At 39.6% G+C, this 27337-nt stretch overlaps 2 protein-coding genes across 2 annotated transcripts; both read left to right on the forward strand.

Moving 5' to 3' along the window:
• Positions 1-514: 514 nt before the first annotated feature.
• si:ch211-13f8.1 (uncharacterized protein KIAA1614) lies at positions 515-16939 on the forward strand. The gene is made up of 11 exons (XM_066680242.1): positions 515-598; positions 2092-3073; positions 4614-4686; positions 7551-7691; positions 10662-10727; positions 11377-12596; positions 12987-13167; positions 13295-13514; positions 13637-13758; positions 14869-15041; positions 15737-16939. Exons 1-11 carry the CDS (start codon positions 515-517, stop codon positions 15928-15930), a joined length of 3456 nt encoding a protein of 1151 aa, XP_066536339.1. The 3' UTR covers positions 15931-16939.
• Positions 16940-18548: 1609 nt separating this feature from the next.
• On the forward strand, positions 18549-26020 carry colgalt2a (collagen beta(1-O)galactosyltransferase 2a). Its single transcript, XM_066681841.1, has 11 exons — positions 18549-18628; positions 19282-19399; positions 19562-19696; positions 19834-20038; positions 20659-20778; positions 21564-21637; positions 23134-23240; positions 23333-23465; positions 23599-23726; positions 24181-24387; positions 25433-26020. Exons 1-11 carry the CDS (start codon positions 18552-18554, stop codon positions 25674-25676), a joined length of 1548 nt encoding a protein of 515 aa, XP_066537938.1. The 5' UTR covers positions 18549-18551; the 3' UTR covers positions 25677-26020.
• The last annotated feature ends 1317 nt before the right edge of the window (positions 26021-27337 follow it).

A 27337-nucleotide genomic window follows, 5' to 3' on the forward strand; every position in this document is an offset into this window, starting at 1 on the left:
ATATATACTTATTACGCGGTATCAGCTTATTTTCTTGATTATTGACCATTTACTACAATCACTGATTTACTGTCTCCAAATAAACGTTTCTCCAAGTGTTGACTTAATGTACAGAGGTGTCACTGTACTTTCCTGAAATTATGATTTACTTTATTAATATAGTATTTTAATGTAATAACTTTTCTTTTTGTAATAATATTATTAATAAAAGTAATTAAAATATTTAATTCTCTCAAAACATTATTTAATAATAACGTACAAGGATTTCTTATTCACCACCCAAATAATGCCTGATAAAATGACCTATGTGTGTAGGAGAATAGGAAGTGGCTTTGAAATAAGAAGGTACTGATTTTAATGTTATAATGTATACCATAGCTTTGGAATGCGTTTATGTGTATTACACCATCTTATGCAATCAATGCTACAGTTGGCATCAGAGGAATTAAAGTACGCATTTATTTTTCATTTCTGTCTAATCCGTCTGATTTCTGCAGGGATTAACAGACCCATCATGAATATTGAGCAAGCAGCCTGTAGGTTACATGGAGACCCAGCTGCAGGTTCCTACCGACCAGCTGAGTGGAGGAATGCCACAGTAAATATTTGCAAACAAGAAGGCTTGGAAAGAGAAGTGTACATATATGATCATAGGAGCTGCCTAAGAGTGGCCTGCTCACTTGTACTGCCCCTGCTGACCAGTAGCCAAAGTGCCTTAAATGTGACCACACACACACACACACACGCGTCTGACACAGTTCTGGGATATTGGGATACTGAAATTTAGCCTGAATTAATACTCAACTGCAATAATGCCTCAAGTAAAATTAATTTCCCCAAAAATCAACTTCAATAGAAGTACTGAGTAACAATAGAAATGTAAATGTAGTGGCACTGTCCATGCTGTGTCAATCAGAATAAGACCTAAAATGCCACTACATTCTTCTCTTTTTGGTTCTTAGGCCGACGCATTATCTAGTCTACTCAACACGCTTGGAGGAGAACACTCAATGCTCAAGTCCTTTATGTTGGAATTTATGGCAACAGTCACTGATAAAAAAAAATGGGCAGACAATTCATTTATTCATTCATTCTTTTTCTGTGACTGCTTCATCTAGTTCAGTGTCATGGTGGGTCCAGAGCCTACACAACCACTGAGAGCAAGACAGAGACAGGGCTCCAGTCCATCCCAGTTATTATTGCTTATTGTGTACTTTTTTTTGTTAAGTTGTGCAATTGTTTACTCAACATAGTACCATCCAGTCTTTAACATGTCTGATCACACAGCAAAAATCAAATAATCTTTCTATTTTTGACCTGCTCCACCCCTTCATACTGGAAGCCTATCCCTGCATAGAGAGGCGGAACGAAACGTGTGCTTTAAGCCATTTGCTGCAGAAAGTTTAAGCGCAGCAATGAGAGAACACACCACAGAGAAATCAGTGGACCCGATGAGGTAAATTACTTTTCTCATTTAATTTTCAAAAATGCTATGTACATTTGTGCTGAGGTTGTGAGTTTATATATATATCTGCATATTATGTACGCCTTTTTTATGTATGTGTTGGTGTTTCATGTGTACTGTTCACCCCAGAGCCCAGATTTCAGCATCAATTAATGTTTTTGGAATATCTTTGATTATGACGAAAGTGCTGAGACTAAAATTTAGAACTGTGGAAAAGTATATGAAAAACAGACAATATTCAATTTTCTTTATTATCTTTTGGCTAAAAATATATATCTTATGTATACCATCCAGTTTAACCAGAAATTAGTCTTTTTGCATTGTACTGTATATAGATATAGTAGAAAACCTATATATTATTGTTCTCATTCCACTTATATTTCAACTATTCTGACAATTCTTCTGTTTAGAAATCAAATTTCCCATGTCAAAACCTCCATGAATTATCATGATTACTGTTAACAATAACAGTATGAATCCACATTTGTACATACAAGGGCTGATTACAGCAGGCCATGTGTGAGAAGATTCTAGCAAATTTTAATCCACTTCACAGGAATGGAAAGGATCATCTAAAGCTGACCCCATTAATCTTTTTTTCTGGGCCTTTTTATTTTCTTTTGTAGCATCTCCTACTGCTGATGCTAATGGAAGGTGAGAGACCAGGATTACAAGAGTCCACTGGTATAGCGTTACAAACCAGTCTGGAGACCACTTCTACTGCTGTTACACAGGAATTGTTGTCAACAGTGGTCAAGTCTGGCTCCACAAGCCCTTCACATTCATCTTGTTCCCCCAGTAGTTCTCCACCTCTTTCGGGCTCAGCCGTCTCAGCCTTGCAGTCCAAATTCAGGGAAATATCACAGAAGCGATGTAAGGAGAAGGATAAGCCTGATCAGTTGCTTGAAGCTACTTTTGGACAATCTGTGCAGGAGCTAGAAGATGACCAGTCATCTCCAAGCCAAATGCTGTCAACAGACTGGAAGAAGAAGTCCAGCAGCAGTGATGAAGAAGGACCTGAGCCTTGCCTGAAGGACATCAGTGACATACAGAATAAAAAGAGCACAGCATCTGGCCTAGCAAGCCTTCCTCGTGGACTTGGAGAAGGATCTAGTCTGGAAAATATTTCCACAGGTCCTGGAGTTGATACCTCTGTTTTGACTAAACCGACTTCTTCTCCCAGGCACTGGGCACCTCCTAAAGGCTTCTGGAGAGTGGCACGACCTGAGACTCTACTCTTAAATGGAGAAACCCCTCCTTTACCAGTGAGTCCTTCACCAAAGAAAGTACCCTCCTCCAGTGAAGAGGACTTCCACAGGAAACGAAAGCTCAAGCTTGAACGAGTGGCGGCTCGCAAGGAGCTGCAAAGATCGGACAGCTTGGAAAGCACCTTCCGCAGATGCTTCCAAAAAGAAGCCACTCCAGAAGATCCTCTGTGTAACCTCCAAAGGGCAGACAGCTGGGAGTCCCTATGTTCCCGAGGAAGCTCAAGGATGGAGAGAGCTGTGGTAGACGAAAAATACACAGACAAGTGCAAAGCAAAGACCAAGGAGGTGACTGGTATGCAAGCCGAAGGACAATATCAGCCTCCAGAGCTGACTTACAGAGGTGAGAAAAACGTTGTTATACAGTGGTTACTTTGAAATTTAAAGTACTGCTTTGAAAAGGTGTCCAAAGACCAAAACTCAGAGAGGTATTGCATGAAATGAAAATACATATGCTGCTTGAGACAGGTTAAGTGTAATGACACAGGGTAAATTTTACAAACAAAACCAACAGAGGCTTTAGTATGATCATAATGACATGATACTTGTAATAATTTTTGACGTATTTTTGGCCTCACTCACCTGTGGGTCCTGTAGCAGTTGGTCAGAGCCTGGGAGCATTTATGAGCTCTGAGAGCAGATGGGCTGCTTCTCTCCATGATTACAGATGTGGGGGTTGGGAGCAAGCAGAGTATGGTCAGATAATAATGTTTTAATACCACATGAATGAAAGCTGAGGCTGAAATCTGCCGCCTGGCTTCTCAGGACCGTTGTATAACTGCAAAAACAACTCTGCTGCTTTGGCAGGCCACAGTGCAGGAGGATGACAAATTCACTGAAATGATATCACTCCCAATGTACTATATAGGAGGGCCAATTCCACTTTGCTTGAATATAAAAACATTCATTCATTCATTCATTATCTGTAACTGCTTATCCAATTCAGGGTCGCGGTGGGTCCAGAGCCTACCTGGAATCATTGGGCGCAAGGCGGGAATACACCCTGGAGGGGGTGCCAGTCCTTCACAGGGCAACACACACACACACACACACACACACACACACACTGACACTTTTGAGTCGCCAATCCACCTATCAACGTGTGTTTTTGGACTGTGGGAGGAAACCGGAGCACCCGGAGGAAACCCTCGTGGACACGGGAAGAACACACCAACTCCTCACAGACAGTCACCCGGAGCAGGAATCGAACCCACAATGTCCAGGTCCCTGGAGCTGTGTGACTGCGACACTATCCGCCACCCAATATAAAAACAAATATATATAATTAATTTTTTTTTTTTTTGCAGATTAATGGTATTTGCAGATTAGCATGCTAGCAAGCTCTTCTGCCTCAGGCTACTGTTTGCACTAGCATAGTAAATAGCTAACTTGTTGGGCACTTTGACTTGAGTAATGTTAGCAGGAATTTGAAAAACTGTAATGTAAAGAAGATTTTTGTTAATATGAATTATATGGTTCAATGTTGACATTTCCTTCTGTCAAAAAAGCCCATTTTTTTAACTAGATTTCCATGAATGTTATTTAATTCCAGTCAATCTGCAGAGCATATCACAGCCCATTGTATTGTGACCATGTATAGCTAGCTAGCCCCAAATTGTTTAGCTGTTTTGTATTAACAAATAGCCAGCGAAATTCTCACTTGAGGGCCAAAAACAGTTGTGGAATGTGAAATCACCCTGTGGACAAATTCTTTCCAGATTCTGACCAAGCATACTGTAGGTATATAACGTTTTCATATTCTAAAGTAGGAAGTTAGTGACAGTTAGCTGTAGAATAATGCAACTGAAAAATAGACTGCAGGAAATTATGCTGTAAGAAATGACTGTCAAATGATTGGATATCTTTTGTTTTTTCCCCTGAAGGTTTACCTCCAACTTATCAAGACACTGACTGGGACAAAGCAATCATCACCTATGGCCCTGAGCTCACTGTTAGGTGAGAGATTTTATTTCCATCTAAACCCTGCAAAATTATCTAAGGCCCCACCACTAAGTTACTGGACTTCCAAAGTCTATTATTATTATTATGCCAAAGTTTATTACACATTTTTCATTTACAATCTTTAACAGAAACTGTCTGGGCTGGTTCTTTTGGTCCTTTGGGAAATTCTAACTAGCGTTACCAACGATAACTGGATAATTGTTGATCATTTTGTTTCGTCAAGCCTTTTTGTTGTAACTTATTTGCATAAAGTAGAAATCTGGACATGATTTGTTGTTTGAAGCCATGTCACCCTGTTGCTTTCTTGTTGCTACAAATCGCCTGCTCTCATAGGAGCTGACTGGTCATCTGTTGCTTTGTTGGGTAAGGTTTTCTTTACAGCTTCACGTCCTATCAGACCCATACTTTTAAGTTGTTTCTCTTACAGTAGATGGATGGACACAAACACCTGAGGATTATTTCCGATCTGAAGGGAGAGTTGAGCTTGATTTTCTTCTCTCTTGATTGCTGGAGAGGTCTTGCTTGGCTATTAGGAGACCCATTTTGTTTTGGGATTATATCTAATTTCTTCAAAATATCTCCTGAGATATGAAAGACTTATTTGACAGTTTTGGCTGTAAGCTAAAATGCTATGGAATCAGATTTGTGCCAAAAAGAATCGCACAAAAAAATGTATCTCAAACGTAAAACACATATTCACATGTATTGGAATGCACAAATTTAAAACAACAAAAATAATAATAATAATTTAAAATCACAAATGTGTAAAAAAAAAAAAAAGATTTGCATTTGTAAATCAAATGTCATGAATGTGTGAATCAGTACCTTCTCAAACGGCTTAAAATGTGCAAGAGCAAACCTTTTTAAGGTTCCAAATGTGACAGTGGGAGTTGAGTTGAATGAGGTGGAAAAAAATCCACACATTCGCCTTCTCTTCTTTTTTTTGCAGTTACATTTAAGACTGTTTTGATGACCAATAGGAAAGCTTTAGCTGGACCAATCAGATCGCGAGATTTGTTTAACCAGTCAGAACACTGATTTGTTGGCGTCAACCATAGTGCTTTTCCACCAAAAGAACTCTGGTTCTTGAACCGGTTCTGTTCCTGATTCTTGGGACCTTGGTTCTTTTTTGGCTGCGTTTCTACACGTTTAGAGGGGGACGCTGTGGCCAAGTTCAGAGGCGTCCTGTTGAACATTGCAGTAACGTAACCAAGAGCTCAGAGTTTCAAATACAGCGTTATCGCCCAGTGGAGCTTGACAGGGTCATTTACAACGTTTCATATAAATAAATAATAGGACAAAATCAGGAACACGCCCCGTTTTTATGTGTGTCTGGTGCAGTTAGGCGCGATGCCATGCGCGTTGGTCAGAGCCGCGGATCTCGGTTACGTTTCTCCGCTGTCCGTAGAAAAGCAGCAGTTCACTGGAAAGAACCAAGGTTCCAAGAATCAGGAACAGAACCGGTTCAAGAACCGGAGTTCATTTTGTGGAAAAGCGCTATGGCTGACAGCAACAAATCAGTGTTCTGATTTGTTAAACAAACCTCACGATCTGATTGGTCCAGCTAAAGCTTTCCTATTGGTCCATCAATTGGCCGTCAAAACAGGGTCTTAAATCCGCTTTTTGATCCTTTTTTGACTTAGTGCGTGCTCTGAGTTTTGTACGCCTGATCCCTGAGTTTTGCAAGCAGTTTTGACACAAAGCTCTCGCGTGGGCGGGACTTCTCAAGCGTGTTTTCCCATTGGCTAATGGGTTTTTGAGTGACAACTCAGTGCCCAAGGCATTTTGGACTGCGCATGCGTACACGTCGTTGTAATTCTCTTTGTACTTTACTGTTTTAAAACGATGAGCGTTTAATTGTTTATTTGTAAAATATTATTTATGAGTGTTTGAGCTTCTGTCCAGAAACCTATCGTGTGCTAACATAGTGGCTCACCCTTTTCCATAATCGCTTTTAGATGGTTTAAATGCGTAAATGTTCGTATCCGAATACACACGCTTGCTGCACAACGTTCAGGGCACTGAGTTGTCATTCAAACACTCACAAAATGGGAGGGCACCCCTAAGAAAACCCGCCCACGCGAGAGCTTTGTGCCAAAACTGCTGCAAAACTCAGGGATCAGGCGCACAAAACTGAGAGAGCACGTGCAGAAAACTAAGAGAGGGTGCGCAGAACTTAGAGTTCACGCACAAAAGTCATGGAGCAAAAACGTCTGAGCAGGATGGCAAGTTATAAGTTTTACAAATTTTAGATCAATTTTTGTGTGCGATTCTTTTATGGAATTTTGATTCCATAAAATGCAATATGGATCTACAATTTGAAGAACTACTATATTAAGGGTGTTAGTGTACCGATTTGATGATAGTTTAATGCAGCAGTAGCTTGGTGTCTGTTTGATTTCTAAATATTTGTATTCTTTCAGAAATAATCAGAAAGGTCTATGAAGTCTATTTGATCATTTCTTCTTTTCATCTTTATACTTTTGCCAACCAAACACGACCAAATCTTAATTTCATACTGCATACTGTACACACATACACTGTATGTGTCAGTGCCATGTTAGAGATGAACTGTTGACAGAATCCACACATATGACACATTTCCCATCACCTTCAGATTAAGCTCATTCACTGCGTCCAGTACATGGCTCTGGAAGAGATTATATAAAGCTGCTTTATGTGCTGCGCACTGTGGCCGTGGACTTATGTGAGCTGATGATGTGTAAAGCTTTGTACTCAGAGCCATGGCTGAATCCAGGTATAGTTATATGTTCATATAGAGGGCTGCATGTTTGGCTAGAGAGTAATTCTCAAGGTATTGCTAATAACAAATTTCCCTTCTCTCTTGTGACCTGCAGATCTGCGTTGATCCCAGCCGAACTGACCCTCAGCCCCCGACATGAGCAAGCCAAACGACTGCTGGAAAGGGCCCGCTCCAAGGCTCGCTCTCAAAACCCAGAGACTGACCATTCTCCTCGAGCAGTGGAACGAGAAGACCTGTAAGTGACCTCAGACTCTAGTCTATTTTTGCCTTACTTGCCTACGCTATGCTCGTACTGGAAGTGGGCATAATAGTTATAACTTGCCTATAACCCTTTCAGAAAAATAGTTATGCTAATAATTATATGGTAAAATTAATGTCAACATTAATTGTTTACAAATGGCATAAATAGCGCTATATTGCTGGTCACTTACTATAATTGCTAATCTAAAATATATATTTATTACTGGTATAATACATATAAATTAGAAAAAAGAAAAGAATGCCTCAGAGCCTCAGAGTAAAAACAGGACATATCTAACTATTTTTAATCTACTGTGCTATATCACTTACACTAAAAATACAAAAGTATATGGACTATGCTCATCAAGCATTTCTTCTAAAGTCAAGGGTATTAAATCAAGCGAGATTGTCCCTGTTTGATGCAGCCTCTACTCCTCTGCAAAGGTATTAGACTAAATGTGAGATGCTGAATAATTAGTTCTGGATCACAAACACCACTCTAACCCTCCACAACACTTCCAAAAGTATTATATTCAGCTCCATCAGCCCAAAGAAAACAGTCCAGTGCTTGGGTCCTTTATATCCTTCTTGCTAAAGTGGAAATTGAACATGGTCATTTTAAGCTTATGAGCAGCGAGTCCAGAATGTCCCACTCCATTGGTAGTATTTTTTATGAAGATTATACAAGCAGTGTGTTCACAGTTTAACTTTTGGATATACCCTGTTTTTCTAACTGGGTTTGACCTAAAACTATTGAAAATAAATCCAAGTCCCAATCTAAGTGCCTTGTCACCCATTCATTTGTGTTAAGTTGTGGGAGCAATATGATATATTTTCCCACCAAAGTAGCAAATAATATTAAATAAATACATTATTTAGACTTTCCAATTATTCTAGAAACTCACCAGATCAATATCCAAATTGATTTGTAGTCCCTGAATGTAGTCTATGCTCCATAGAGTGGGTCACCTACAGTGGGGCAGCCATGTTCAACATAAGTTTAGTACAGAATCTCTGATACATGTAGGCCACTGGGTTTTTCATTTGAAGAACATTCATCAGATATCATGACAGAATGACTAATAAAGTGCACTCTTACAAATCAGTTTCCTCAACCCTGAGAATGATGAATGATTTAACATTAGCTATGTTGGGATTGGGATATGCTTTTCTGACATATCTTACATCTCTAATTAGTTTGTTAAGTTAATATGTTAAATTGAAAAAAATATATATTTTTGGAAGTATTCAAATATACATTTTAAACTATTTTTGACTAAAGTACGATATTAATTCAATTTATACTTGTACCTATCATGATTTCAATTTGAGAGCAAATAATCATTTGGCCCTTAGGACAGCGACAAGCAACATGGAAGCTTCCCTTTGACCAAACTCTGGTCAAGTTCTTCAAATCCTTATGTAATGATTAAGAACAGTCCCAAAATCAGAAACTGGATTGTGGCAATGGCCTGTGAATATTCCTCTGGCATTCTCATTTCAGTCCGTGTCGCAGGTTATATAATGCCGTTTATGGAGTGTGGTGATTATTTGGGATGTCTGTTTTGTGTTATAAATCCCGCTCTTGTTATGAACACAAAACAGAGCACATACACATGCCAAATTAATCCAAAGCCTTTGCGGTTTTATCTGTGGGCACTGTTAATCCAGTTAACACTGACTAACACACTGATGTCCTGTTTAATAACAGGCCAAATTTTCATATTAAACCAAAGCGAATGGGGAAACTTGTGTAACAGATTTTAGGCTTATAAAACTAGCAGGGAAAACAAGTAATTTCATCCACTTACATTGAATACATAACTGGGTATTATTTGACTCTGTACTCACTTTGATGATGGGAATAATTTTCATGAAATTAATATTTTGATTTATATTTCTCCCTGAGGTCTTTTTTCAAATGGAGAGGAATTAGTGCCAAATTGAAAATCAGCCACTACAGAGAATAATCGTGAAATGCATTGCTCTTCCATAGCAACATGCAGAATACATGCAAACATGAAAAGCAAAACCACTATTGCGCTGTTTTCACATCATTTGAACACTTTACTGAAAAACCAATACTTGAGGGTTTGCATTTTGAAAACAAAATGCTGAACAGGCATCATAGTTTAATACAATTAAAAATATAATGAACAAAAAACTGTATTTCTTTCCACCATGAGGTATTTCAAACATTCATTTCTTCATTCATTCATTTATTCTCTCTAACATCATTATCCAGTATAGGGTCAAGGTGGGTCCGGACCCTACCCGGAATCACTGGGTACAAGGCTGGTGCCTGGACAAGAAAACACAGGGCACCATACACTCACATTCACGCATATGTTCACATCTATGAAGATGTTAAAATAGCCAGTCCACCTACCAACGTGTTTTTAGACTCTTGGAAGAAACCCACGCAGACACAGAGAGCACATCATACCTGTCACAGACAGTGAGTCAGGGTTTGAAAACACAATCCCAGGACCTTTAAGCTGTGTGACTGCAACACTATCTGTTGCACCGCTGTGCCACCCTAACTTCAAACATAAATAACTCAGATTGTTTTTAAATACTGACATGCAGAAAATATGCAGAAAATGAAAGGACACAACGTACATGCAGTGCAGTATTCACTGTCCAACCTGAATCGTTTGAGTATCACGTTTGCTTTTCATTTTCACCCGTTTCCTGCATGTTGTTTTGGAAAAACAATGCATTTAATAATTTTCCGCTGTAGGCTTGGTTGTTCAGTTTGGTACTAGTTCTTCTCCATATTTGTATGATATTTATTGTGGTTTTATATACAAAATCAGTCATAGTTCATTTTTACCATTCTCCAAACTCTCTTTGTCCCCTAGAATCCAACAGGCTGTTTTTCTTACTATGTCTTTAAGACTTGATTTTTGTAAATGAGCTCTTTTCTGATTGGCTGTCTTGTATTGTGCCTCATTCAAAATAGAGAACAGCAGCAGCAGCTCTATGGTTTCATTACTGAAAGAGTCACTCTAAAACTACATCATGCAAGGTAAAAGTCTGTATACGTCATTCTCTGTTACAAACTGCAAATTAAAAATATGGAATACCTTATACAAGCTTCAAAAGCTTATACGCTTAGATACACCTGCAATTCCATAGGGGCACTAACAAAAATTAGCATTATCACAGAGATTTTTAGTTATATTTAAGACCAAAACAAAAAGGCCTAGCTGTAATATTCATGCTTTGTCTCTGATGCTCTGTTAGCAAAAATGCTATACTGGTGGGGTCTTATTTTTTATGTCCTATTGGGTCCATTTTTTGTGTTTTTTATATATTCACATGGCAACCAATTTTATAAACCAACCATGGCAAACAATTTTAGCTAAGTTATTCCAATAAGCATTAGTTGTTATGAAGGCTGCCCTTGGTCAGTTTTGCTGTCATCTGCAGAATGTTGGACTTCTGATGATTTTTGGAATAAATCTTCATAAATGTGTAACACATTTCATGAAATGATTATGTAGGGATTTTATGAACTGTGGCCTTAAATGGTAAATTTGTTAAAATAGTAAAAAGTGAAATGTAGAAATTATTATATTTAATATTTGTGATAATATTTCTCCATTTTCATGCAGATACATGCTAACTTCAGTGCATTATTTGGTGTCATAACTCTCTCTTTCCTCACTTTGCAGGGAATTGATACCTATCCATGATTCACCACCACCACACAGGACCATCACTTTAGCCACTCAAGACCAGTTAGTGCCCCCTCCTGTCCAGCTGCTGGAGGTCCGAGGCAGGAACAGCGAGCGTGGCATACCCTCTCGAAGGCATGGACAGTCTCCAACTCGTGTTCGCTTTGAGGATGAATCAGAGAAGGAAGCAGAGCGACGTTACCTGGATCGAGTCCGTGAGCGTGGGCCTGTGGTGGCTGAGCGATCCCAGCCCAACCAGCAACCAAAAGCCGAACCCATTCTTACCATCTCCCAGGTGAGCAAGGGTTCTGGATCAAGCTGGGGTAGTGTAGGTATTCCAGTAGCCATTCTGACCGACGAGGGAGAAGGTACCTCTCTGGAAACTGTGGTGCTCAAGGAAGACCTCAGGAAATGTGAGGCTTGTGGGAGCATCCTGGCACCTGTCCATGCCAAAGAATCTTCCTCCATGTCTAGTGCCGCAGAGGCACAGGGAAAGTCGTCTCCTCGATGGGTTACTCCTGGTCATTCCAGTCGCCAGATAATTCGTCCAGCCCTCTTAGGAGAAGTTATGTTGACCGGTGGTTGTAACCTGCCTGAGAGTGTTGAGGTTACGGCGGTGGGTGGAGCTGGCGAGAGGGTGTCAGCTTTTGGCAAGCTTCGAAGGAGGAGTCGGAAAGGGGAAAGCCGAGTTGAGACGAGTTACGGTCCTTATGCCCGAGGTCAGGAGCTGTTGGCTCAGCGACGGAATTCCAGAACCCGTTCCAGTATGGAGGAAGTAACTGGCTTTCACTCCAAACAAACAGAAACACCTACACGAGGGGTCACTTTCGCAATCGACAGCTTACCTGGAGGAGATCCTTCTCAGACCCAAACTTCTAGAAATGTCAGAGACTTCCCAGGCCCTCAGCTACCGATCAAGTCTGCTTTGAAGTCCACATGCAAGACCAAGCCAACAGGGCAACGTGTCGTAAAACTTCTGCCTTCAGTCCAGTACCGCTTGATCCATCTGGACAAACAAATAGAGGGTGGTTCCCACCACCAAGACCTTGCACCTGAGGAGCATCTCAGTGTGTCTCTCGGCACATCCTCACAGGCTTCGCAAGCCTCCCCAGGACTGACTCCTTGTATCAGGCCATCTTCTCTCAGGTACTCATCACCTGTGCTAACTCCTGAGCTCCAGGCTCTGGCTATATGGGACCCTGTAGACCCAACTGAGGGTAAGCTTATTTATTAGGAGTAAACTTAGTTCATTTCAGTGTAAACACCTCTGAATACAAATCACTTTTTTACTTAGCTTTGTACTCACTCACATTTAGGCGAGTGGAGAATTTCCACAAGGGGGCAACATAAACACTCAAGGGGTTTGACTCAAGCCTTGCATGAATGGCACTCTGGTTCTTGGACAAGTACAGGAAAGATCCATACCCTGATATTATTATAGTTTGGCAGCACAGATCATATTTCATATTTCTTATGCTCAAGACCTAAAATATTTTCTTGAACTAATTGTTCAAGAATGTAATGTATTATGTTTAAGAACAGTTATTATGCAAGCTGTATTTGTACATACCTGACAGAGCTGTGTTAACCCACTCTTGGTTCATTAGCCCATTTGTCAAGTGACGATGTCTGCAGGGATTCCCCCTGTGCTTCAGCTCATCCCCCAGAATGTCGGCCAGTAGTTCGAGGGATGGGAATGTCGAAGGCAGAGGATCTCAGGTCCGAGCTTCTCAGAGCAGAGCACCGTAAAGCAGAGTTGCAATGGGATGAAAACCTAGCTGGATCACGGTAAGTGTAGTGCCTTCTAAGGTAATGTAGGAAAGATAATGTAACTCCATGGTAGACATGCCATGCAAGCAGCATTTTGGGAAGTTCCTGCAGGTATCAACCCATTAACGGACAGATTTATGTGCAGAAGAGGAGCAGAGCGAGAAGGCAAGCCCAAACTTTCCCTTCGTCGTTTCTTCTCAGCCATGGGTCTGAACAGCATGGGGAAGCTGGTCAAGGGCAATCGGTCTAGCAGCATGGAGCAGCTGTCTTCCCCAGCGCCCAAGCACAACTCTGCTTCTCCCAGCCCCACTCACATAGGCCAGCACCCACTGCAGAGGACCCCCTCTCTACAATCCCTACACACTGTGAGTATGGCTATAATGCAGTAAACATACATTTAGCCTTCATATTCTCATCTCTTTTTTGCTAACAAGACTATGTGGTGTATGTTATATAGTTGACCTGCACTGACTTTTATTTCCACCAGGAGTCTCCTCTTGCTCAGCTGCGCAAAGCTTCTTCTGTTCAGAGCCTGCAGTCACCAAAAAGGAAATTTGAGCGCTCAACTATTCTGGGAGAACTTCCCTTGCCTCTTAGCCTGGGACCTAGGTGCGTGGAACATCATTCATGTTGGAAGCTTAGCTCTGATCCACAAACACCACTCCCAAATGTATTGGATGGTGCTCCAGTTCTTCAGAGAACACTGTTCCACCTGAAAATATACATAATATACAATAATCGCTGCCATGAATGGATAAAAAAATGTGACATTTTAGGCCAAAATTCTGTGGGGCCTTATTGGGAGGCACAGTGTTCTAGGTATAGGTCCTATCACCAGAAGCTTGGTTTGATCCCTGGGAGTTCTAGAGAGCAAAGCTGGCCTCTCCCCCCATGAGTGTGAAAGATCTGGGCAGTTTGCCTTCTCCTCCAACATGTTTTGTTCAATGATGTTGTGCTAGCGGCAGTTTGTAAAGAAGCAGTAGACTGGCCTCACGAGTGTTTGGAGAAGACTCACTTCACCGACAGGTGGAGCTAGAGACTTATAATTAGAAACTTATAATTGGGGAGAAAACCTGGAAATATACAAACAAAAAAACAAACAAAAAATCTTAAGTCATCTGGTTTCTTTCACCACTACTGTGAACATTTTGGAATCTGTTTTTCACACTCCAAATGATCTTGTTGGCACTGTTACGTCTGAGTTATGCCATTTCCTCAGTATAATTTCCCTTTAAGATGGAAGACTGCATATGAACCACTTGCAGACAATAAAAAGCAGATCACATCTAAACATGTGAATTAGTGCTGGGCGATATGAGCACAAATCAGTATCAGGATTAATTGCAGTTTTGTTCCTCAGTGTTTACATTTGACTTTTTTGTTCAGTGTCGTCTTAATTATAGTCAAAATACAATACGTCCAAACCACAGATGCTGTGTTTTTGTTTGGTACGAGTGGCTCAAGTCTCTCGGTCGGCCTCAGCGTTTAGGTTCTCCTCCATGTGGCAAATAGTGGCATGTGACTACAGCTTGGTAGAGTGGTTTTAAAGGGACAGTACACGAACACACAGTGGTGACATAACATAATAAAAATAATCTATGTAATTGATGTAGACAAGATTATGTTGATTAGAAATGCTGAATGTTTATTTCAATTAGTTTTCGATTAATTTCCCAGCCCTAATGTGAAGTATGCATAACTGGGCTTTTGTTTCTGCAGAGAGCTTCAGGTTGAAGGGGGAATGGAGCCGATAGATGGCTCTCGAGGCGTGGGTCCACTGGGGCGGCTTGTCCAGGCTTTTCCTGATGGAACTCTGCTACTGGAGCTCACCAGACCAGTTAATGGACCTTTCGGCTTTGTCATTTCCAGAGGCAAAGGTCGACCAGACTCAGGTAACGGAAGACAGTGGCAATTATTTTGCCCAACATAAATGGTTTGCCCAACCATTAGACATTTCAGATATGATCAAAAATCATTGTAGGTCAATTAAAGGAATACAATCTGTTGGACTCCACCTACAGTTGCTGAGTGTAATTTATTTTTACTGCAATGTCATGAAATCAAGGTGGATTGGATAGAGGGGGTACGTGGTTTCTTACCCTCCTCCATGTTAGCGCAGTTTCTGCAGTGCTGAGCCCTGAGTATCAATAAGAGAGGTTCTGTTCTCCCTATAAAAGTTCAATGGTGAATCATAAAGATGTTGAAGCTGTTATAGGTAAAATACTACCTAGTGATGCTTTATAGACATTAAAAAAAATGTATATCAAAATATTCCAGTCGTTCAGATAGGTTTGTACAAATGTCATAAAGAAACCCTATGTCTTTTAAATTAACTAATGTGCGTTGTACTGTTTCATTGTTATGTTTTGGTGAGATTTATTTCACTTGTTTTTAAGATTTGTTATTTATTTATGTATATATTAAAGAGGAATTACACAGATTTAGCAGAGTTTCTGTGTAATTGAGTTGCTGAGTTATAAACAACTGTGTTCACAATGGTTTAGATGAGTCCAAAACAGTTTGGATGCAGTTTAGGTGTCTGTGCTGATGTAATGGATCAGATGGAATTGTTCGTCTCACTCTGCAGGGATTTATGTGGAGCAGGTTGGAGGAAGTCCCACAGACAATGTGTACACTGGGCTGTTGGGTGTTGGGGATGAGATCCTAGAAGTTAACGGAGAGCCGGTGTCCGGTCTGAACCTGGACCAGGTCACCCGTCTGATGACCCGCGAGAGCACAGCTACAATTCGGATCCTACCGCACCGCTGGGTCCAGCACTAAAGAGATTACTCACAGCACAGGTTTTAATGCCCTTGGTCAAATGAGATGTTTTGTTGATTTTCTGTGTGATATCGTTTACTAGATATTTCTACATTTTACGTTTAATGTATTGGAGGAGAAATAAACACAAGCATAATATATAAAATGTTCCACAACCTTTATACAGCTCTTTTTTTTTTTTGTAATAATAATAATAATAATAATAATAATAATAATATTGGTGCTACAGTGTGGTGTATTCTCCCTGTGTCTGTGGATTTCATCCAGGCTCTCTGCTTTTCTCCCACAGTGCAAACACACATTTGTAGGTGGATTGGCTACACAGGTATGAGTGTGTGAGTGCCCAATGACTCCAGGTAGGGTCCAGACGCACCATGACCCTGAATAGGATCAAATGGTTATTATAGGTGAAAAAATGAATTAAAATTACTTTTATAGCACACTTTCATACTGTAGCTTCACAAGAACTTAAAACAGCAATAAATATCAAACATAATTAATCTAAAATATTTTCATTCATTGTCTATAAGCACTTATCCAGTTCAGGGTCGCAGTGGATTCTTTTTGAGTCGCCAATCTGCCTACCAACTTGAGTTTTTGAATTGTGGGATGAAACAGGAGCACCCAGAGGAAACCCACATGGACACAGGGAGAACACAAATCTAAAATATAAATGAACTAAATGTCAACGTATGAAAATAATATTAGTAATCAATATTATAAATAACAAAGAAAAATTCATAAACACTAAACCATTAATTATATTTAATAAAGGCTGTGTTAGAATGTAAATCTGCACTGAAGAGGGCACAAATATGTAGGAACAACACACGTCATTTGACCAGGGGTGTTCAGGATTTTGCACCCCACTGTACATGATGTAAACACAACTGAGTGCACAATGCATTCAGAGGCTGTGCATATCTCTGCTGTTTTATGTTATACCTCAGCAATGGCATTCTTCCTTAAGTCCAGTATGAAGAAGGCAAATGTGAAGGCTGTAATGGATCATGTAATGTTTACAAGATGTTTCTGAATAAAGTAAAAACACAATGTGAATAAAGTTGTATGCTGCTGCATGTTTGCTTCATATTTCATGATAATAGTTTCAGTGAATTACCAAATATTTAAAAAATAATCATGGGTTTCATGTGCTACTGTATATTTATGTATTTTGGTATTTTATGGGTAACAAGTTAGATTTTAACTTTTTAACAATTTTTACCAGCACACAAGGTCTGTTATGGTGTAGTATTGCTCACGGTATGTGAATATACCATAACAATACATAACTACAATTCATTTCTTTCTCTTAATATTTTTATTAGAATTTCACAACCTTTTATTGTAACTTTATTGTTCTTTTGTAGATAGATAGATATAAAAAGATAAATTGTAATACTATTTTAGGAAGTGTAATGGTCATATGCACAGACAGCTTGTGTTGTGCTTGTGGTCACTACCATGGATCCAGACTGTTCCCTCAGACCTTTCAGCACTTCAGCCCTGCAAACTGACTGACACATTCTTTCTCTCAGTGCTGGGGAGCAGGGTAACACTTCTTTGGCCATGCTGCCTTTGGTTTTGTTTGCAGTGTTAATAACAAGGTTTGGACTTTTGGATTCTCTTGTGGATCTGGAACCAATTCATCCAGAGTCTGCTCTGCTCAAGCCCAAATTGATGATTGCGATTTTGGCTCGAAATTCAGAACACAGTCTTCCTTTTTACCTTGGGTGTATCGAAAGGCTGGACTATCCCAAGAACAGAATCGCTATCTGGTAATAAATGCTTACGTGTTTAATTACTCTGATCAGTCCTAATGTTAGGAGTGTTATGCATTTATTTTTGTGCTTATTTACTTTGAACAATGTTAATTACCTCATTATTTTAAAGGTTGATAGCCTAGTTATAAATAATTTAAATAATTATTTAACAAAAACTCATATTCATTTTGTTTGAAACAATTTATACAGGACTAAATATTCCCTATCAACTCCAAATTCTAGATTTATAGAATATATTTATTATCAAATTATTTACAAATTTTAAATTATCATTCTTCTCATTTTAACTAAAACAGTTTATTCAAGGATTATTTATGGAGCAATAGCTGTGTAACTTGTCTTTCATTATGCAGTTAAGTTAACCAAACATATTCTCTGTTCAAATGAACATAACCATTACAGTATTAATGTCACTGAAATAAAATCATTATTTACACTAGTCGTGTTTATTGGTACGTATTCCCCAATGATAAATTGTGGTTTGGTTTTTTTCTTTCTAAAAAAGGGGCTAACATTAAACAAAGTACTAACATAAAAGGCTTTAGCATTTTTGAAACTCATAAAATTTTGACACAGCTCTGTTTGAGAGGAGTTTCCTAATCTGCACCTGAGTCTGAAATATTCAGCTCTAGAAAAGTACACATTGCTGTGTTGTAAAGAGGGAAAGGGAGGAATCACAGCATAGTGAAAGAATGTGGAGAGAGAGAGAGAGAGATGCATGAAGCTGCATCTTTAAAATGTATACTATGAAACAAATCTGGTCATTTTGATTATGATTAAATTCAGGGCTTTTATTGCAGGGCTGCTACAGATCACAACTTGGACAACACCACTGCCATGCTACGGGAGTGGGTGTCCAGGGTTGAGGGTCTGTACCACTCGGTACGATTCAGGACCTCAGAGGACGAGAGGAGGTATTGTTCCAGCCTGTCTCAGCTCTTGATTCCTTTGGTTTTTCTTTTCTTTTTTTTAAATGGCCATGTGCGGAATGATTAGAGATTCCCTAAAAGTGCTTAATGGGATTTAGGCCTGATGTTATGTTTTCACTTTAATCCTTTTCTTTAAAAAGTCTTGAGCACTTTTGGCAGTATCTTTAGCATCACTAGCATTTAGCATTCAAGATCCCATCCATAAAATTAATCTCTCCTTTCTCATGCTGAACTCATTCAGCACCATATTAACACACTACCTCCACCATGCTTTACAGATAGCATTGTGCTAGCAGTGTGGTGGTCTTAAACAGTGGTGGTCTTAAACCCTAAGGATCCAAATATTTGAGCCATTACATACACAACACCACACTTATGAGAACATCATAACAACATAAGAGTGGATAGATGAATCTATTACAAAAATCATTGGTGGTTAAAAATGTAAACACTAAAATGTATGTAGAGGAGAAGCCTTTTAGGACTTGCAAAACTAACTCTGCACCTTCCTAAATCACAGGGAGGTGCATTGGTCTACTTGTGCTACCATAGATTTAGCCCCCACCCTGGACTCCAAGGAATTCTGGGGGGCTGGATCTGCATTCAAGCAATACTTTTCATTCCCTCTTTCCATGTAGCTTCTATGTGGATGAGCTTGGTCCCAAACACTGGCCTGACTCTAGGTTCATGCATGTGATGAAACTGAGGCAGGCTGCCCTCCGATCAGCCCGAGCCCAGTGGGCCGACTACATCCTGGTGAGACATTGTTTCTTCAAGCTCATTCGGTTCATACTCCCTATGTATTCTGTATCTTTTTTTTTAGGTTAACGTGAAGCTGTTTTATACCAGAAATGAGGTGGATTGGTGTCAATATTCTTGGCTCAGTGTTTTTGTAGCTCATTAATCTGGTCTCTTCAGTTTGCAGACAGTGATATCTTGCTGACAAATCCAAAAGTGCTAACCCAGCTGATGGCGGAGAATCACACCCTGGTGGCCCCCATGCTGGAGTCCAGAACTCTCTATTCCAACTTCTGGTGTGGCATGACCACACAGGTATGAGAAATATGAAGATGCTCTTTGGCCTTTTAGTCACTGATTTTGTACGTAGTAGGAGATGTATATGTTCTCCTCCAACACTTTTAAGCAGCACTGGGTCTAGCACAAACATTAGCATACCCTTCTTTCTTCAGGGATATTATAAAAGAACAGAAGAGTACATTCCCATTCGGAACTGGAAGCGCTATGGGTGCCACGCCGTTCCTATGATTCACTCTACCATGCTGCTGGACCTGCGACGGAGCTCCAGCAAAGCCCTGGCCTTCTACCCTGTCCACTACAACTACCCCTGGGCCCTGGATGACATCATGGTCTTCTCCTTCTCAGCACAACAGTCAGGTGAGCTTGCGGGGTATAAAGCAACCTTGCAGTCGACTGTAGAGCTTAATCCCTTTGAAATGTTGATATGGGGTATTTGTTTAATATCAGAGCACACAGGCTACACTGACTCAGCATAGCATTTGTTTTGTATTTGGTTTGTTATTTACTGTGAAGATCTAAGGATTTTTTTGTATACTTTTTTACATTTACTCTTTATATGCATCACTAACTTTGCATTTTAAATTTGCATCACAATCACTGAATGTTTAAAACGGTTACACTTCAAAAATATAATATTTTAACAAAATGTTTTTTCAGTGATTTTTTGTATCGTCAAGAAAATCATTGTTATGAAAATACCCTAAAATATTGTGATTTTATTTTACGGCCATATCGTCCACACCTATCATCCACCTAATACCACTTCCTGAAGTCACAAATTTTATATTAAAGTTTATATGACAGCCGTCAAAATTCTCACAGCAAGGCTGCAACATGTAAACTTTCCTAGAAGATTAAGTGCTGTTACTAAAGCAAAGTGGTAGAATTTCTCCACTGAAGCCAAGAAGACATGTTGTATAAACAGGTGTCAGCAAACATCCAGACATTTTCATTGACCTTTGGTTGTTGTTCTGCAGGTGTGCAGATGTTTGTGAGTAATAGAGAGCACTTTGGTTACCTGCCTGTTCCTCTGAAGGTGCAGCAGACTCTAAAGGAGGAGGTGGAGAGCTTCACCCACACACTCACAGAGGCCATGAGTGAGTATCTTTCCGCTCTTCGGATTACAGCTAGTAGAGAGGGCTGTATTTACTTAGCACTGAACCTTTAGAACCCTTAGGGAAATCTGGTCAAATGCACTGAAGTGTTGAGACTTAAAGGTAAAGTGTACGTGTAAAATAGTTTGTCTTCAACTCTTGGCTATTTTTAAGTAGTCAAAATCAATCATACTCTATTCTTACCTGGAGAAAATGTGTAGCCTCCCACTTATGACCACTTCACACTTATACATACAATGTTTTATGGGATCCTACTGGATGTTCAACCACTTCATCCTGATCAGGATTGCAGATTACATTGGAGCAATGTAGGAACACACACTGCACAGTCCCTGTCACTCACACCCTCACACCTGTGGACAATTTCATACACTCACCCAGTCAGTCACACACTCACGACCCTGGAGCTCTGGGGCACTACCTGCCCCACTCTGCTGCCCCACTTTTGGATGTGTTCTTAACTAAACATTAAGCTTCTTGTATCATTTAAAACTCTTGAATACTGCCTCACCCTAAAATAGTCCCCACATCAAGTTTATTTAAAAATGGTCAGATATGTGTCCATATTTTTATCTATTCAAAAGCTCCTTTCTGTACACCAACACACACACACACACACACACACTATAACATACTCTTTCCTTCCCCCACTCAGACTGGGGTCCATAAATGCTGCTTCCAGAACAGCCCCATCGCTATTGTTATTGCGGTGAAATAAATAATGTACTGTATATGAATATGGCTAATTAATACTGTATCCTCTCTAGTTGATTTCCCCCTGGAGCCTTCACGTTATCTGTACATCCCCCCAAAAAAGAAAGACAGAATGGGACTTGATGAGGTGTGTATGCTATATCTTTGTGTTCATATTTCAGTAATACCACACAAGAGGGAGTGATGTCACTGAATATCAGTGTGCCCATGATCCGATCTTAGAAGGGTAACCTCAGCCGTGTTGATATTCAGTAACAGCACCTCCTCAAAGTGTGATACTCCTTTCATTAAACAGCTCTAAAGCACTTTTTATTAGGGAACAGTAATAAACCTCAACAAATTATCAGTTTTTTCTTTATTTAGTAATTTATGTGGCTCCACCCACAAAAATTGCAGCTAGACTCCGGCTAAGCAACGTGTGAACATTTTCCTGTGCACTAGCATGCTACTTTTGTAGGTCTACGTTGACACAGGCAGCTGCTTTATGTCATGTATATTTATCTGTATAAAAATTTTAAACCAGCGTGATTCCACAGACTACTGCTCTATTAGAGGCACTCTTTAACACCTACTCTTATTTCATATTGCTTATTGAATGGTAAATAAGACAGATCTTTAAAGAAACGATACGTAAGATTTGCCGATGGGGTACCCTGGCAATTGCAAAGTATAATTCACTTTTACAGCACTGTCCTGAAATCAAGGGGGAGAGGGAGGGTGGGCATTTGTGCTTTCCTGCCGACTCCCCAACTGTTACATAGTGCAGTTTCCTACAGTGCTGAACCTGGAGTAGCAATAACAGAGGCTCTATTCTCCCTAGCATAGGTCAGTGACGTATCAGAAATTATTTTAAAGCTGTAATTTTAAGGTAAACATATTACATATTATTACTTTAAAGCTGAATGATTCATGATACAGTGATGTTAAACTCTGCACCAGCACTCAGGGAATTACTCTTGTCCAGTCAAATGACTTGGTTGGAACTACTATTGCATATTAATAATTTTAACTTTACGTGCTGAAAAAAATATTTTACTCTTTCAAGGCGGCTGGCAAAAAATAAAGTAGCGGAATTAATATAATTTTCATATTCCATGTATTTCACTTCAAATTAGGTTTTTTACCACAGCTTCGTTACAGCAGTGACTTAAATTTCATATTTCTGACTAATTTGATAATTTACATTTCCTGACTAATTATTTTCTAATTAATTAACTATTTGTAACCATTTTTATAACTATATTTTTACATTTACTATCATATTACAATAATTTATGATAATGTATTCGCAATAACAGAATAGCAATGTAAAACCAGCCACTGCATTATTCCCAACTGTAACTTAGACAGTTCAAAACCCTTGGAGGAGAACACTATATTATTTCTGTTACCTCAGCTGGCAGGTTCTTGCATAGACTAGCATTGTGCTGAATAATGGGATAGGACGAGGGACTTGGGTACCTTCTTGGTTGGATGGATGGCTATAGTATGGCACTTAGGAAAAGGCAAATGCTAAGAGCCCGCAAGTGTCACTTTAACCAAACGAATATAATCTCTGCATTACGTTGCTCTACTGGTATTATGAATATTCATATATATTCTGTGTTACTCTCTATTTGTCAGATCTACTTGATAAACCTAAAGCGACGTGAGGACCGTAGAGACAGAATGCTGCGGATGTTGGAGGTCTTGGGTGTTGAAGTCACACTCTCAGATGCTGTGGATGGCAAGTACGATACTGTAACTCAGTGAAATATAAGCACATCTAATAATAGAGTTAGCCTTATTTTTCAGTCTCCCTCTTTCTCTCCCTCTCTCTCAGAGCTCTGAACTCCTCTCAGCTCCAGGCTTTAGGTATTGAGATGTTGCCTGGCTACAAAGACCCCTACTCCAGACGTGTGCTGACCAAAGGAGAGGTCGGCTGCTTCCTCAGCCATTACAACATTTGGACACAGGTGTTTTTCTGCACTTGCTATCCTAGCAATGGAAGGTGCTAGAATTGTACACATAATTACAAGGTTTTCTACTCTAGCATTGTGCTTTCCCTTTCCCCGTTCCTAAGACTGACCTGTGAAGTGTCGCCCTCAGGTGGTGAAACAGCAGCAGCAGCAGGTTCTGGTTCTGGAAGATGACATCCGCTTTGAATTGAACTTTAAAAGCCGCCTGAACAAAATCATGGAGGACGTAAAGCATGCGCAGCTCAGCTGGGACTTGATGTTAGTTCATTTATTCATTTATTCATTTATTCATTTAGGATTAGGGCATAACAGGCATCCATTGGAAAAGACATGACAAAGACTACAAAAGAGGATCAAGTGCTTTGTGTGTTCATTAAAAAATGTTATACTTAATTTATATTTTATAGTTTAAATACTCCTGGGCTGTTCCATAAAGCAAGGTTTATGTGTTGGCTAGATAACTTAAGCCCATAGCTTAAGGCTGTCCCTTTTCCTCTTGTACACGTCTATGCTAATTAGCAAACAGAGGTGAACTAGCTATAGCTGAGGGAAAGTGCATTTCCTATTGAAGTAGCTAACAAAGAGTAAAAACATGCAAAGTGGGAACATATTTGGGAATTTAGCTGAAGAAAGTTTTACAATGATTATGAAATATATTGTTTATTCATATTTTACACCTAATATGTTCACACCCTTTCTCATTCCTTGTCAGATACGTGGGTCGTAAACGTTTGCAGGTGAAGACTCCTGAAGGCTGGGTAAACGGGGTAAAGAACCTGGTAAACCCTGATTACTCCTACTGGACTCTGGGCTACGCTCTCTCACTGCAGGGTGCCAAAAAACTGCTGGACGCTCAGCCTCTGAGCAAAATGCTGCCCGTAGATGAATTCCTGCCTGTTATGTTCAACAAGCACCCACAGTATGTCCTTGTTTGAATTATCAGAGTAAAAGTGAGTTGACTTGTGAGCCTTTTAGCCCTAACAAAAAAAACAAACAAAAAATAAAAAAAACAAAATCAAGTGTCTCAGCTGGCCTCCTGCATGTTTATAAAATGCAAATTTCCTACTATTCTTTTAAAGAAGTGGTTTTTTTTTTTTTTTGGGACCAGGTGTTATTTATAATCAATGGTCAATTACTGAATGCTGAATGTAGAGTAACTTAATTTTACTGATTACTCTGTAATCAATGCAGATGAGCCCATACTGAATACATGGCAGAGACTGAGAATCATTGTGTTTTTGGGATGAGTTGGAGCCAAGGCTTTACTAAAGCTCTACAAGCTGAATGCAATCAAATTCTCAGAGCAATGTTCCAACACGTACAGCACAGACTTCCCAGAGAACTAGAGGCTGTTAGACTCTTAGGTAGTAGTCATAGTCTCAGAAGAAACATTAGATGAACTGGTGGCTACAAACTTTTGAACTTAGGCTTTACTGTAGGAAATGCTTTGAATAAAATGTCTCATATTTCACTGTCCCACCCAGAATAGTGACGGTATGAGGCTCCTGTTTGTTTATAAAAAAATTCCTGTCTGACTCACCTTTAGACAAGTTTGTTTATACACAGTAGACTGTTGTCTCCTTGACTCCCTCTCTGAAACTCCTTCTGCTTCCTGAAGGTCCAAGTAATGCCACACACATTCAGTGATGTTGAGGTTTTGGCTCTGGTGGCAGCTCATCTAATGTTTTGAGAAACACCAACCACTTCTTTGTTGGATTTGTTGATGTGATTCTTTTGTGTCCATTTCCTTTTCTCATTAGCAGCTTTTTGACAGCTCCACATCAAAACCAGACCTCTCTTAAAGCTTTAAGTACTGCTTATCTAATGGTGATACAGTTGTTAAAACAGAACAAGCAGTGTAAGTGGATATCGGGGCAACATTATACGCTTTAAAGTGGATAATGAATAAGGAGGCTGGATGTCAATGGCTTGCCTAACTCTGTGCTCTATTTATGGATTTACAGGGAAGAGTACATGGTTCATTTTCAGCAGAGGAACTTGAAGGCATTCTCGGTGGAGCCCCTCCTCCTCTACCCCACCCACTACACTGGAGAACCTGGCTACATCAGCGACACAGAGACATCCACCATCTGGAATGACGAGAGCAAAGCTACTGATTGGGACCGTCGGCACGCCTATAAGAACCATCACCGTGGTGATGCAGCTCCAACACCCACCTATGAAACTGGCCACAGAGATGAACTCTGATAATCAAACATTAGTTATATTAAGTGATACTGATTTTTATGTTAGTTCTCTTATTGTGAGAAGACAACACACTGGCTCTGAGAGGATGTGGAGTGGTCAAGGCGCCTGTACTCGGGAAAGGAAATGGACACAAAAGAACATTTGAAAAACAAACAAGGTCTAAGAGCTCATCACCTAATCTGTGTGCGATTATTTTGATCAGGAAAATTAGAGCTGAAATTGATGTGTAGAGATTTGATTTCTTTGAAAAACTAAAATCAGCTTGACAAGAATGAAAGCTGAAATCAGTATATTTCAAACACATTCGAAATGGGTATGTCTTTTGCCTTCTCTGATACTGAAATATGAACAAATTAAATAAAATGTAATTATAGAATATGAACGAATGAGGTGTAGAGTACATTAGATTCTCCTATATATTCTAAGGGGCTTTAAGTTTACATTTCTTGTAGCATTCTCTTGAAGATACATAAGAGAAAAAAAGAAAATACAAAAAAAAAAAACCCCAAACAGTCGTAATATTTTTATTTATTATTTAAAAAGCACTGGCAGTATTTGGTGGTCTGAGGCAAACAATGAACCCAAGTTTTAGTTTCTTACCTCAAAATAAGCTATGGAAAAAATAAAAACTTAAATCACACACCAATAATAGCATAATAAATTAAATCAGCAGAATAATAAAATGAATTAAACAAATACGATAGTATGCTTACACATTGGTGCTGCGCATGAAGAATGGAGGTTTTCAGCATTCAGTTAGACACCTGAGGAAATGCATCAAAGCTAGAGTTCCAACCCAATCCTTTTACTACAATATTAAGAGAGGGCTGTATCAAACAGGGACCTGGTGGGTGTTTCCACAGCAGGATTTTGCAGTTTAGCTGGATAACTTACGAGCAAAAATCAAGCCTGTCCTGTAGAACCACCGAGAGACATTCCTACTAGGCAGTTTTGAACTTCTGGTTTATTCAATCTGGCTATGCTGAGCACTACTACTCTGAGACACACCCCTCTGGCCACACTCTTGACAGACATTGTCTTAGTGTGATAACTGGCCTGCACGAGAAGTTTACATTGAGAATATGCATATTAAATTTAGTGTATAAAAGAAATCAAAGTTTTAGTTTGAACAAGGCCAAGACTGAATTGACACCAAGCAAAAAGGCAGCTTTTGAGGTCAACATTCACTCTCCACGTACATTTCACCCTGGTTTGATGTACAGACATAAAAGCCCTTGAATGACACAGCATTTAAAAAAACCACTCGCCACAAAATTAAGAAACCCCCTACACTAGCTGCCCTTGCTAGCATTACAGCTAAGCCATGTCACTCCTGTGGACTTCATCCTAAACTATCTAGAAGGGCACTGTTGTGTACTTTACAGGCCACTAATTTATCAAAGGGGACACTTCACTTAGAAATGCTAACAATGGCTAGTGCCCATTTAAATTCCAGAATGCTAGTTAGCATTTCTCTATGAGGTGACCCCTTTCCATCCAAGTACAAACACACAAAATAAAACATACAAATAAAGAAATCTCAGGAATTGAAAGCTTACACACAAGAAAGGGGGGGGGGTTTACGATACATCCATCTGTTTTCCGTGATGACATTTAGTGGCGAAGTGTCCATGTCTCTCGTTTGGACGTAGGCGGTACAT

The sequence above is a fragment of the Hoplias malabaricus genome, chromosome 9, assembly GCF_029633855.1.
Source record: "Hoplias malabaricus isolate fHopMal1 chromosome 9, fHopMal1.hap1, whole genome shotgun sequence".
NCBI lineage: Eukaryota > Metazoa > Chordata > Actinopteri > Characiformes > Erythrinidae > Hoplias > Hoplias malabaricus.